Source organism: Aedes albopictus, chromosome 3 (assembly GCF_035046485.1).
Source record: "Aedes albopictus strain Foshan chromosome 3, AalbF5, whole genome shotgun sequence".
In the NCBI taxonomy this organism is placed as follows: domain Eukaryota; kingdom Metazoa; phylum Arthropoda; class Insecta; order Diptera; family Culicidae; genus Aedes; species Aedes albopictus.
Window position 1 is genome coordinate 318924726 of NC_085138.1, and position 12786 is coordinate 318937511.

The 12786-nt window shown below is 37.5% G+C and overlaps 2 protein-coding genes and 1 long non-coding RNA gene across 4 annotated transcripts in view; all 3 read right to left on the reverse strand.

Annotated features, from left to right (window-relative positions):
* The window catches only part of LOC134284183 (uncharacterized), a 531430-nt gene that overhangs the window by 287196 nt on the left and 231448 nt on the right, over nucleotides 1–12786 (reverse strand). The window lies entirely within an intron of this gene.
* Nucleotides 1–12786, reverse strand: part of LOC109401173 (cationic amino acid transporter 3-like) — a 236086-nt gene that overhangs the window by 26049 nt on the left and 197251 nt on the right. The gene's annotated exons all lie outside the window — the stretch shown is intronic.
* LOC134283943 (cationic amino acid transporter 2-like) overlaps nucleotides 1–12786 on the reverse strand; it is a 95986-nt gene that overhangs the window by 23153 nt on the left and 60047 nt on the right. For both annotated transcript variants that reach the window (XM_062842658.1, XM_062842657.1), the window contains exon 2: nucleotides 31–335. In XM_062842658.1, coding sequence (XP_062698642.1) covers nucleotides 31–280 — 250 coding nt within the window. In that variant the 5' untranslated portion in view covers nucleotides 281–335. The remainder of the gene's footprint in view (nucleotides 1–30; nucleotides 336–12786) is intronic.

Consider the following 12786-nt stretch of genomic DNA (forward strand, 5'->3'; position numbering starts at 1 on the left):
AAATTCCCACCTGCCCTACAACCTACTTACCAGCGAGAAAGGAGGCAGCGGCCGCTATCAGAAAGGACAGCACAACCGACGGTCCGGCCTGGTCCTTGGAGACGTGGCCGGCCAGTACGTACACGCCAACGCCGAGGGTGGCTCCAACGCCCAGCGCCGTCAGATCGTAGGTGTTCAGTATCCGTCCCAGTTTGCCATTGTCCGCTCCGGACGAGCCGTCACCGTCGATCGAGAGGATTTTCTTTCGCGTCAGAATCTTCCAGCATGAGGGAGCGGACATATTAGGTGCCGGTCGCGACTGACTAAGCCGACTGCTCGGGGCTTTTGATGATGGGCTGGAAATAATCGGGGAGAAAGAGAGGAAACAACGGTCATAAAAATGAATTGTTAATGGGAGGAGAAGGGGGTGAAATGTATCTTCTTAAATTTACTGGATATTGTGCAAGAGCTTTCAGGGGAAGCCATTGGAGAAATCTCTAGAATTTCTGGAGAAATTAAAAAAAAAAAGAACCGGAAGTAATTTCTGAGGAAACTTTTTGAAGGAATTTTGAAGCAATTCATAGATTAAGGTGTCATGATGCACTCAGCTTTCAAACGAATCATTGACTTTTCAATGATTATTTGCCTCCCGTTTTTGAAGTGATTTGAAACTGTCAATTATGCAGCAACGCACCTGAAAAAGTATCATCACAATCACTGTGAGTGAGCATATAGGATGATATTTTTTCACAAAAATATTCGCTTTGGTGGCAGAGAATTATCACTTTGACATTTCGAGCCACTTATCCAACATGGCTGCCGATGCTGATGATGCCGTAAAAAGCCTTAAGCTTATGTAGAAAGTTAAGGAGAAATTTCTAAAGATGTTCGAGGAGAGATACCTTAAGAAATTCCAGGAATAGATAGAGTTCCTGGAGAAATTCGTGATGAAATTCTGAATTAACATCTAAGGGAATGCAGGGATTTTGGAGGAATTCCAGGTTTCTCGAGAAAGCTTCTGAAGGAGTTTCCGGAAGAATTCCCAAAGAAGTTCTTGAAGAAATTCCTCAAGAAATTCCTGGAATAGAGTTTTCAGAGAAGTTTCTAATGCCATTCCCAAAGAATTCCCTGAAGAAATTCCCCAAGAAATACCTGGAATAGATAGAGTTTCTGAATTCCCCCAGGAATTGCATCAAATATTCATGGAAGAGCTTCTGGATTGATTTTTTTTAGAAAAAAAAAACCTGGGGCTTCGTTGTAAATGTTCTTAGAGGTATTTGTTGTTGGATTACTTGAGGATAAACCTTGAGGAATTCTTAGTGGAAATTTTGAAGGAATTTTAGAAGGATTTTTTTGAAAAATACCTGAAGCAATTTGCGAATGAATTCTTTGAGGAATTTCGGAGGAAAGCCTGTAGGGGTTTCCAGGGGGGATTTCTAGAGAAAGCTTCTGAAGGAGTTTCTGGAGGGATTGCCAAAGAAGTTCCTGAAGGAATTCCTGGAATATAGTTCCAGGAGAAATATCTGGTGCAGTTCCTGGATGAATTCGTGATGCATTTCTTGGGGGAGGTTTTGAATTAATTTCTGGAAAATGCCAATTGTTTTTTTAGAAGTAATCCTGGGGGTTCATCGTGAAGCTCTTAGAGGAATTTGTTGTCGTATTCCTCGAGGAACTTCCTTGAGGTGTTCCCAATGGAAATTTTGAAGGAATTTCTGGTAAAATAGCTGAAGCAATTTCTGAAGTAATTATCTGAGGAATTTTGGAAGAGTTTCTGTAAGGATTTTTGAAAAAAATCCAGGAAGGATTTCTGGAGAAAGCTTCCGAAAGAGTTCTCAGAGGAATTTCTAGTGCACTTCCTGGAGGAGTTTTTGGAGGGATTTTCAAAAATGCTCCTGAAGTAATTTCTCAAGAAATTCCTGGAATGAACAAAGTTTGTGGCAGAATTTCTGGTGTAATTCCTAGAGGAAGTGGTGAAATTAATGGGGGAGGTTCTGGATCGATTTCTGGGGGTAATGCCTATTGATTTTTTTTAATTTAATTTAATTTAATAATTAATTTATGGAAAATATCTGAATCAATTTCTGAGGAAATTCTTTGAGGAATTTAGGAGCAATTCCAGGAGGGGTTTCTGGAGAAAGCATCTGAAAGAGTTTCTGGCGGGGTTTCCAAAGAAGTTCATGAAGGAATTCCTCAAATAATTCCTGGAGCAGAGTTCCTGGAAGAATTCGTGATGAAATTTATTGAGGAGGTTCTGTATTAACTTCAGAGAGAATGCTTAAAATTATGAAGGTTCGTTGTGAAGTTGTTATAGGAATTTGTTGTTGGATTTCTTGATGATAGTGACAATTTTGAAGGAATTTCTGGTGAAATACCTAAAGTGATTACTGAAGAAATTCTCTGAGAAATTTCGGAGGAATTCCAGTAGGGCTTTGTGAGGAATTCCAGGACGGATTTCTAGAGAAAGCTCCGGAAGGAGTCTCTAGAGGAACTCTTACATTAATTCCTAGGGGAATGCCCATTAGGTTGGCTGTGGAATACAGAATAGAGGAATGCGTTGACGGATTTCTGGTGAAATTCTTCGACGAACTCTTAGTGAAAATTCCGAAGGAATTTCTTGAGAAATAGCTGAAGCAATTTCTTAAGAAATTCTTTGAGGAATTCAGGATGGATAACTTGGCTAAGCTTCTGATGGAATTTCTGGGAGGATTAAAAACAAGTATCAAGAGAAATTATTTAAGAAATCCCTGCAATAATTCTTGGCGAAATTTCTCAATACTTTTCTTCAATATTTTCTAGGAAAATTCCTGGGGAAATGTTAAGAAAAAAAAACCTGGGACAAAATCGTGGTAGAATTCCTGAAGGAATTTGAGGTGGAGTTCCTGGAGAAATACGTTGCGAAATTTTTGAACGAATTCCTAATGAAACTCCTGGATAAACTCTTGGTGAAATTCTTGGAATAAACTGTTGGTGAAATTCGATTTGAATTTTGGTAAAATCACTGCTAGAATTTCAGTAAAAAATCCTGAAGAAATTCCTGGACCAACTCCTGAGTAAAAAAATTGAAAATAAACTGGAGGTTTGTTGTGAAATTCTTAGAGGAATCCGTTGTTGGTTTCCCTAAGGAATTCCTGATGAAATTCTCGAAGAAATGTCTGGTGGAGTTTTCGGAGGAGCTCCTGGGTAAATCCCTGTTTTTTTTTTTTTAAGAAATACCTTAAGCAATTTCTAAAGATGTTGTTATGGAAATTTTGGAGGAATTTCTGGAAGGATTTCTGGAGAAAGCTTCTGAAGGATTTCCTGTATCATTCGTCTGAGGAATTCTCAGTGTGAATTTTGAAGGAATTTCTAAAGCGATTTCGGAAAAAGGACGGGCTTGGTGGTCTAGTGGCTACCGCTTCTGATTTACATGCAGAAGGTCCTGGGTTCAATCCCTGGCCCGTCCCTTTCCTCCTACTTTGTATCTTTCTATATACTTTCTCTCTGCTCTCTACATATACAACTCATGTAAATAAACATGTTCATAGCCGTCGCTAGAACAGAAACGGGTTGAGAAAGCCGTTTCCCTTCCTTCCAAACTTTCACAGCACAGTGTCACAATCCTATTAGAAAACGCCTACAAGTTATGCAATCAAGCGAACTGTGCCGCACATCTTCAAAATAATAAAAACACACAATTCTATCACCTTCCCCTGGTATCCACACACCAATGTGTGAACCTTCTGCCAACCAATTCCCACCAACACTCCAACATCCGCATGAATTTGTGCTGGCGCAGAGGTATATTCGGCCAGATGTGGATACAAACGATTGCAATCATCACTTCCTTACCCCTTCCCCACATTGATCTGCAACCTGACGTGGCAGGCGCCATTGTCGCCTAAAAATAGAAGATCACCAACGCTCACACACTGAAGATGCCTGCTAGTCCCCGGCAGTTATCTCATTGGTCCTTGTGTGAGTGTAGTTGGTCTGGCGATACTGGAGTAGCATCCACGGGCGGTCAATCAAGCTCAAGCTCAATTTCTAAAGCGATTTCGGAAAAAAATTCTCTGAAGAATTTCGGAGGAATTCCTGTAGGAATGATGGAGGAATTCCAGTAGGGATTTCTGGAGAATGCTTCTGAAGGGAGCTTCTGGCGGGATTCCCAAAGAAGTTCTTGAAGAAATTCCTCAAGAAATTTCTGGAAAAGTTGAACGAGAAATTCCATGGAAATTGAAGGAGAACGCTGAGGAATTTCTGGTGCAATTCCTCCAGGAACTCGTGATGAAATATCTGGTGGAATTGCTGGTGGAGCTCTATGAGAATTTTCTGGATTAATTGCTAGGGGAACGCTTTTTGTTTTTTTTTGCAAAAAAATCTTGGAGGTTGATTCTAAAGTACTTTAAGGAATTCGTTGACGAACTTATAGTGGAATTTTTTTTAAGAAATTCTTGGTGGAAATTCTGAAGTTATTTCTAGATGTATTTCAAGAGAAATGCCTGAGGCAATTTCTACAGAAATCCTTTGAGGAATTCTGGATGGATTTCTTCGGAAAGCTTCTGACGGAATTTCTGGAGGGATTTCAAAAGAAGTTCTTGGATAAATTCTTCAAGAAATCCCTGGATTTGTTATAATTCCAATAACCAACATGTTTCAGATACTGCAACGTGTCAATATTTTTTGGACACTTACGGCAAAAACAAGTGTCCAAAATTTATTGGCGTAACGTGGATACAAAAAAAACGTTGGTTCCCTTATAAGGAAAAAAAATTTGGTTGAATTCCCTAAGAGAATCTAATTCCTGAGGGAACACTTGAAGAAGTTTTCGGTGGAGTTCTCGGAGGATAGGGTAAATTCCTAATGGAATTCCTGGGGTGATTTTTGGAGAAATACCTTAAGTGACTTCTGAAGATGTTGTAATGAAAATTTTGCAGGAATTCCTGAAAGGATTTTTGGAGGAAGCTTCTGAAGAAATTTCTAGATGATTTCCTGTATCATTCGTCTGAGGAATTCTCAGTGTAAATTTTGACGGGATTTCGGAAGGAATTTCTGGCAAAATACCTGAAGCAATTTCTGGAGGAATTCTCAGAGAAGTTTCTGGATTAATTTCTAGATTTTTTTTTGCAAAAATCCTGGAGCTTGGTTGTAAAGTTCATAGAGGAGTTCGTTGACAAATTTATGATTGAATTCTTTGAGGGATTCTAGGGGGAAATTCAGAAGGAATTTTTAGATGTATTTTTTGAGGAGTTCTGGAGGGATTTCAAAACATGTTTCTGGAAAAATTCTTTAAGAAATCTCTGTACAAAAACGAAAATTTACTTTTATGTTTTCTGTTGAAATTCCTGGTGAAATTTTAGAAAAAAAAAACCTGGACTAAATCGAGTCCAGAAGGAATCCACACAGAAAAAAATATTCATGTAAAATTCAGCGAAAAATCATGCACATAAAGGGAATGCTAGAGTTAGTGCATATGTACATGAGATATCATGTAAAATTACGTTACGTTCGTGTAAATTTCCGCTAATAGTCGCGTAACCGGTCGGTGTCCATGATGGTTTACGCGATAGTTGGCGAAATATACACGAAGGTAATGTAATTTTACATTATATCTCATGTAAAAATGCACAAACTCTTGCATTCCATTTATGTGCATGATTTCTCGCTGAATTTTAATTACATATTTTTTTCTGTGCAGAAATCGCGAGTCCAGAAGGAATTCATGGTGGAGTTGCTGGAGGAAAACGTAGTGAAATTCCTGATAGAACTCCTGTTTAATTTCTTGAGTAAACTCTTGGTGAAATTTGCATATGAATTTTGGTAAAATCACTGCGGAAATTTCAGGAAAAATTCGTGGACCGACTCCTGAGAAAAAAATTGAAATAAAAAAAAAAAACTGGAGGTTTGTTATGAAATTCTTAAAAGAAATCGTAGTTGAATTCCCTAAGGAACTAGTGGAATTCTTGAAGAAATTTTTGGTAGAATTCTCGAAGGAGCTTCTAGGTAAATTCCTTGTGGAATTTATGGGGGATTTTTTTGAGAAATACTTACCTTAGATGATTTCTAAAGAAATTTTTGGAGGAACTATAGAGAAATTTCTGGAGAACACTTCTGAAGGATTTTTTTGGAGGAATTCCCAAAAAAGTTTTTGAAAGAATTCGTAAAAAAATCTGGTGACATTCCTTGGAAAATTCTTAGAAAAAATCCTGATGGAATTTTTGATTAAATTTCCAATTCCTGGTATAATTTCCGTTGAAATTTCGGGTAAATTACAATTGTGATTCCTGGAGGAATTCCTGATGATTTTTTTTAGAATTTTTCCAGGATGAACTACAGGGAATATTACTTGAATAATACTTGGAGGAAATTTTGGTAGAATGCCTGCAGGAATTGCTAGTGATATACTAAGAGCAAGTCCTGGTGAAATTCACAGAGAAATTCCTGGGGGAATTCTTGAAGAAATAACTGAAGAGACCCCTAAGAATTCTGGAAAGATTCCAGAAATTCTGGAAGATATTTCTAGTATATTCCCGGAATAATTCCAGAAAACATCCTGGACGAATTCATGGTAAAATTCCTGGAGGATTTTTGGAGGAATTTCTGGTAAAATTTACGTTGAAATTTCGGGTTAAACACTGATGTGATTCGTGGAGGAATTCCTGGTAAAATTGTTGAATGAACTACATGGAATATTGCTTGAAGAATTCTTGAAGGAATTTCTGGTGTAATGCCTGCAGGAATTGTTATTGATATACTAAGAGGAAGTCCTGGTGATATTCACAGAGGAATTCCTGGAGGAATGCTTGAGAAACTCCTGAAAGAGTTTTTGGAATAATTCTTGGTAAATCCCGGGATAATTCTAGAAAAAACTTCCTAAAGAAGTTCTGTGACAATTTTTTGTTGAAACTTATTTGGGAATTCTCAAAGCATTCGTAAATAAGTCTCATAGAAATTGTGCAGGTATTCCAGAGGATTATCCGGGAAAGAATTTCAAGAGTATTCCGCCGGAAAAATATACGGAAAATTACTAAAGCTCCAGGAGAACTTCTGGTGTAATTGCTGAAAGAATTCGTGGTGAAATTTCTCGTTGGTGGATTTCCTAGAATGGCTTCAGGTCGAGTTCTTGGCGAAGTCTCTGGTGGAGTTCCTGGGGGAATACTGTAAGGAGTATCCGGTGGAAATTTTGAAAAAGTATTTGATAGCTTCCCAGAAAAAAATCAGTACTAATCTCCAAAGAATATTGCTGAAAATCATTCAGAAATTTTTGAAAACGTTCCTGGAAGAACTCCTGTTGAATCTTTTGGAGGAATTCCTGGTGGAGCACCCATTGGGATTTTGGTGAAATAACTGCTGGGGAAATTCCTGGTGAAATTAGTGAAGAAAATCCCAAAAAAAAACTCTGAAGAATATTCTGCACAAAATGAACGAAATTTTGAAGAAATTTCCGGTGAAATATGTGAAAAAATATTAAAACAAGTTTTCTCAAAAAAAAACGTAATGAAGTTCGGAGAGGAATCTTGGGTGGAATTTATGGAAGAACATTTGGTGGAATTTCTGGGAAAGTCTTGGAGGGGTTCCTGGTGGATTTTCAGGAGAAATTCTGGAGTAATTTCTGGGGGAATGCATATTGAAAGTTTCTGGTAGAGCTCTTGGAGGAATTTCTGTTGGAACTCCTGGAGGAGTTCCTGGGGAGCATCCATTAAGTACGTCACGCTAAAATAGGGATTTTCGAGCCCCCCTGCCACCTTCGTACAGATTTTTCCTATACTTAATACATTTCTTGTCACATTTTTATAAACCCTTCCTTCCCTGACGTACTTAATGGATGGCCCCTGAGGAAATTTATTGTGCAATTACTGGTGGAATTTCCTAAGAAACTCTTAGAGGAATTTTGGAGAAATACCTGGAAAGATTTATGAAGAATGATTTGAAGGATTTTTTGAGAAAATTTTGAATAAATTCCTTGAGAAATTTTATATTAAAGACTGAATAAATTCTTGGTGGAACTCGTCGAGGATTTCCGAAGTTATTCCTGAGAATTCCTATTTAAATTCTTGGAAAAAATGGATGATGGAATTCGTAGTGGAATTCGTTGTAGAATATACTTCCTGCAGCATTTCCTGGTGGATCTTCAGTTGAAATTCTTAGATGAACTCCTGAAGAAATTCCTAATGGAATATCCATTGGAATTTTGTGAAAATACTGCTGAAATTCTTGGAGAAATTCCTGGATGAACTCCTGAAGAAATTCTTCACTCCTGGAAAAAATCCTTGAAAACTTTCTGGTGGATTTTCTGTAGAGATTGCTAGTAATTCTAAGTAGATTTCCCGTTGAAACTACCAGACGAATTACTGGAGAAATATTTCAAGACACTGCTTGAAAAAATCCTGAAGCATGTTCTTAAACAATTCTTGATAAATCCCCGGAAGAATTCCATAATAAGTATTTCTGAGAATTATTGTGGCCAAATTTCTGGAAGAGTTCCTGCAGGAGATCCCGGAAAATATCTGAAGGAATTTTTCAAAAGATCAAGGAAAATTTCTCAAGAAACTCCTGGAATTTCTAAAAAATGACGTAGTGAAATTTTTGGCGAAATTTCTTGTGGATTCTAGTGGAATTCATGGAGGAATTACAGGGTAAGTTCTTGAAGAAATTTCTGGTGGAATTTCTGGAAGAGTTTCCGGAATAGTTTCCAGAGGAATGTTTATTGTAATTTTTGAAAATTAAAAAACCCTGGACTTTTGTTGTGAAATGTTTAGAGCTTTTGGTTTTTGAATATTTCTTGAAAAAAAGAATTGGTAGAATTCCTGGAGTAGCTCCTGGGGAAATTCATTGCGAAATTCCTGGTGGATTTCTGAAGAAATGTCTAAGGCAGTTTCTGTAGGAGTTCTTAGAGGATTTATGAAACAAATTAAATAGAAATTTCTGGAAGAATTCTCGAAGAAGTTTCTCGAGAAATTCTTTTGAAAATTCCTGGATTTTTTCCTGGAGAAATTTCGGGTAAATTTTTAGAAAAACCTAAGGTGAAATTCCACGAGGAATTAATAGTGAAGCTCCAAGTGGAATTTTTGGAAGAGATCCTGGTAGAACTTCTTTTGAAATTCCAGAATGAACTCCTGATGAAATGATTCAATGAATTCCTGGTAGAATTTCTGTTGGAATTTTGGTGCTATCACTGCTGGAATTCCGAGTTAAATTGCTGTTGAAATTCCTGGAGAAACTGCCGAAAAAAGTTCCTTTAGAGATTTCTAGTAGAATTCCCGCAAGAACTATTCGTAATATTTATGGAGTAACACTTGGTTACATTCTTAGAAAATTCCTGGCAGATTTCTTACTGGACATTTCTGGAGAAAACTCGAACGAAATATTTCTTGATAACTTTCCGAATTTTTTTTTGAAAGTTTCTCGCTAGAAATCATTGAGAATTTCATGGAATTCATGGAAGAATTGTTGAAGGAGCTTCCACAAAATTTCTAAAGGTATTCCTAAAAAAGTTCGGGAAAAAAACTAAAGGAATTTCTGAAAAAAATAATCTGAAAAATTATTAAAAAAATCCTGAGTAATTTACTGGACAAGCTCCTAAAGATATTCCTGCAGAAATTTTGGGAAAAATCATTAAGACATTCTAGAAGGGAATTTCTGCATACATTCATGGAATTCCTAAAAAAAAATCTGGAAAAAAAATCGTTCAGAAGTTTTTGGAGATTTCTTAAGACTTTTTTTGGAGAAAATCTTGAAAGAATCTTTGAAGTTTGAAACTACATACCATGTTTTTGATCATTATTGCTGAAATTTTTGATGCCACTTTAGGGACATCTTTGGAGAATTTTTAAGAAAATTCCTAAACAAGTTCCAGGAGAAATACATGAGACTAATTTTGGATCAATCTTGATAGCATTACTGGAGGTATTCCTAGAAGAATTCCTAGAGAAACTTTTGGAGGAATTCATAAAAAAAATCGTGGAAAATCCCTGCAGAATTATCAAACGAAACTGAGGAAACCATAATTGTTCACAATGACAATCAATAGTGCCCGAAAACAGAGTGAGCAAAACTAAAAGTGACTAAACTATGAAATTAAATTTTAAAATATTGATCAGTTGACCGACCAAAACCTTATACTGACCGTAACAAAACAACCATACCCTAAGACAAAGAACAACATCAATTTTTTCCCTGAAGAAGACGCCGAACCCGGTGTCGAAACTTCGGACAAAAGCCGACTGCAAAGCCGAAACTATCTCTGATTGTAGATTATTTTAGAGCAATTTGTGAAGGAATTTTTATGACACTTGTGTGACAATTTCTAAAGGAGCTCCATCGGAAATTTTTGAAGCTGATACATTTTTTATGGAAATTAGCGAAATAAGCATTGGAAATATCTGTATAAAATAAGAATACTTGGAAAAATCCCAAAATTGTTAATGCTATTTTATTTATGGATACGACTTTTGGCTAGTTTGTTTCTTTCTTTTTGGAATTCTTGTCTGAACTACATGAGACGTTCCTGGATAAATTTCTGAAGAAATTAAAGGAGTTCCTGATAAAATTCCTAGAGAAATACTTGAAGAAATTCTTTGAGAAGTTTTAAAGAAATTGTCTGAGTTCTAGGACAGACTTTCATACAAAATTTATTGAGAAATTCCCGTTGGAATTGTTGGGAATAAAACAGAGGAATTCCTAGAACACTTGCTGGAGGAATTCTTGAACAAATTCCCAAAAAATGCCTAAATGAACTTTCAGAGAAATTTCTGGGAACCCTCAAAGAATTTCTGATAAACTTTGAAAAATTTAAGTTTTCAGAAATGAAAAAAGAAACTCGTTTTTCTAAAAATTATCATAATCAGGCTCATACTAAACATACAGATGAGTCGTTTCACCCCATCGACGATTCGCTCTCTTCATTGTCCCGGTAGTGTATAGTGACGATGTTCGTTATCAAAGTGCGCGAAATTGATACGTGCGCTTTAATCATTGCAATCCCGCGTCTATAAACGCTATATGTCCATCGTTGTCGTCGTCGTCGAGTGGCGAAGAGGGTGTTATCAAAACAAAAATCTCTGTCCTTATTTGCGGTATGAATAATGCCCGCGGTGGTATACTTTAATATTGGATTGAGGTGTTTTTCGCTGATGGGCTGATAAGCGGCGGAAACATGAGTATTTGTTCCCCAAGGAGTCATGAGTTATGAGACTTTTTTCGTTGAGAGTGAAGTGGTGGTGAAATGAGTACGCGGAGCGTTGTTGACTTGGAAGGTCAGGAGGGTACCACACGTGATCCAATTTGTAATCGCTGTTGTGGAAGCGTCCATCGAATTGATTGATTCAATCTCGATAGCACAGTGGATTTACCTTTGAAACGGGCCTTCACCGGAAGTTCATAAAGGGGTTTGATAATGAATATTTCTAGTTATTTTTTTAAAATATGTTCTTCTTAGAAATTTATAAGCATTTTCAGCAATTTCTTCAAAAAAATCACTCACTGTCTTCGCGAGTTTTGTCACAGACTTCTGCCTGAAATTCTTCCCGAAATATCGGAAGTAGCCCTATCAAGCCATTTGGCTGCAGTTAGGTTGAGTTGGCATGAAGCTGAATCACAACCAAGATCTTATCATACAGATTGTAACTTCCGAGCTACACACATTCCAGTGCAATGTTGAAGAGTAGGCATGAGAGCCCATCACCTTGTTACAGTCCCCGGAGAGATTTGAATGAACTGGGTAGTTCATCTTACGCAGTTTTGTACACCGTCCATCGTAGCTTTAATCAGTCAGTTTCCCGGGAAAGTCGTGTTCGTTCATAATTTTCCATAGCTCTGTACGATCGTCCTGAAGTCGACGAACAGGTGATGCTTTGGATTGGAACCTGGTATTCGCGGCATTTCTGTAGAGTTTGCCAAAAGATGAAGATCTGGTCAGTTGTCGCGTCAATGAAATCGACTTGTCACGAACTCATTCGTATTAGGTGGCAGACGACGCCAACGTTTTCCACGCCATTCAGATGCTCATCGAAGTGCTTCTTCCACCTTTCGATAGTTACGTCCGTCCGTCCCTTGGTGCGTCCATCAAGAGGCTCCCGCCCTTACTCCTGCATATTTCGGATCATGAGAGGAAGCCGTTGCGGGATGCGTTGAGCTTCTGGTAGAACTTCCGTGTTTCTTGGGAATAGCACAGCAGTTACATTTCGTCGCACTCTGCTTCTTCCAGGTGGCGCACACAGGCGTTAATGGATCAAATTCCTGGCCATAAGTCGAATTTTTTTCCTGGGAATTTTCTGAGCTTAATATTTTTTTGGGAATTGAATGAAGTATTGCCTAATGGGATGCCTAATTTTGAAGCAAATGTCTGAATTTGAATATTTTCTCAACTGTTTTTTTTTTCGATTGCGTCATAACTCATCGGAAGTAGGGGAACTTACGTATTTTCGGCAGTTTTGTTCTCTTCGACATCAGGGGTTTTTTGAAACCTGTTGATCTCAAAATTTGCCTCAAATCCTTCCCAACCAGGCTGAGTTATGTGCCCAAATTTCAGGCAATTTTGCCCACAGAAAACCCCCTTGACGAAGAGAACAAACCTGCCGATAACATCCTTTGTCGCCCTACTTCAATTATCGAAATATCTATTAACAGTTTGAGAACATAATTGAGTATGTCAACCAGTTCTCCTAATTGAAGTGTATTATTTAAACAAAAAACTTCTTCTGGTTCAATTTATTTTGCTGTTTAACAGAACAGATTTGACAATCATGTTTTTTGACAATGTTTAACAATTTTCATTAAAACCCAAGAAACATACCTAGCTGAATAACAGTTTCTTGCACTTAACTTTGCTTA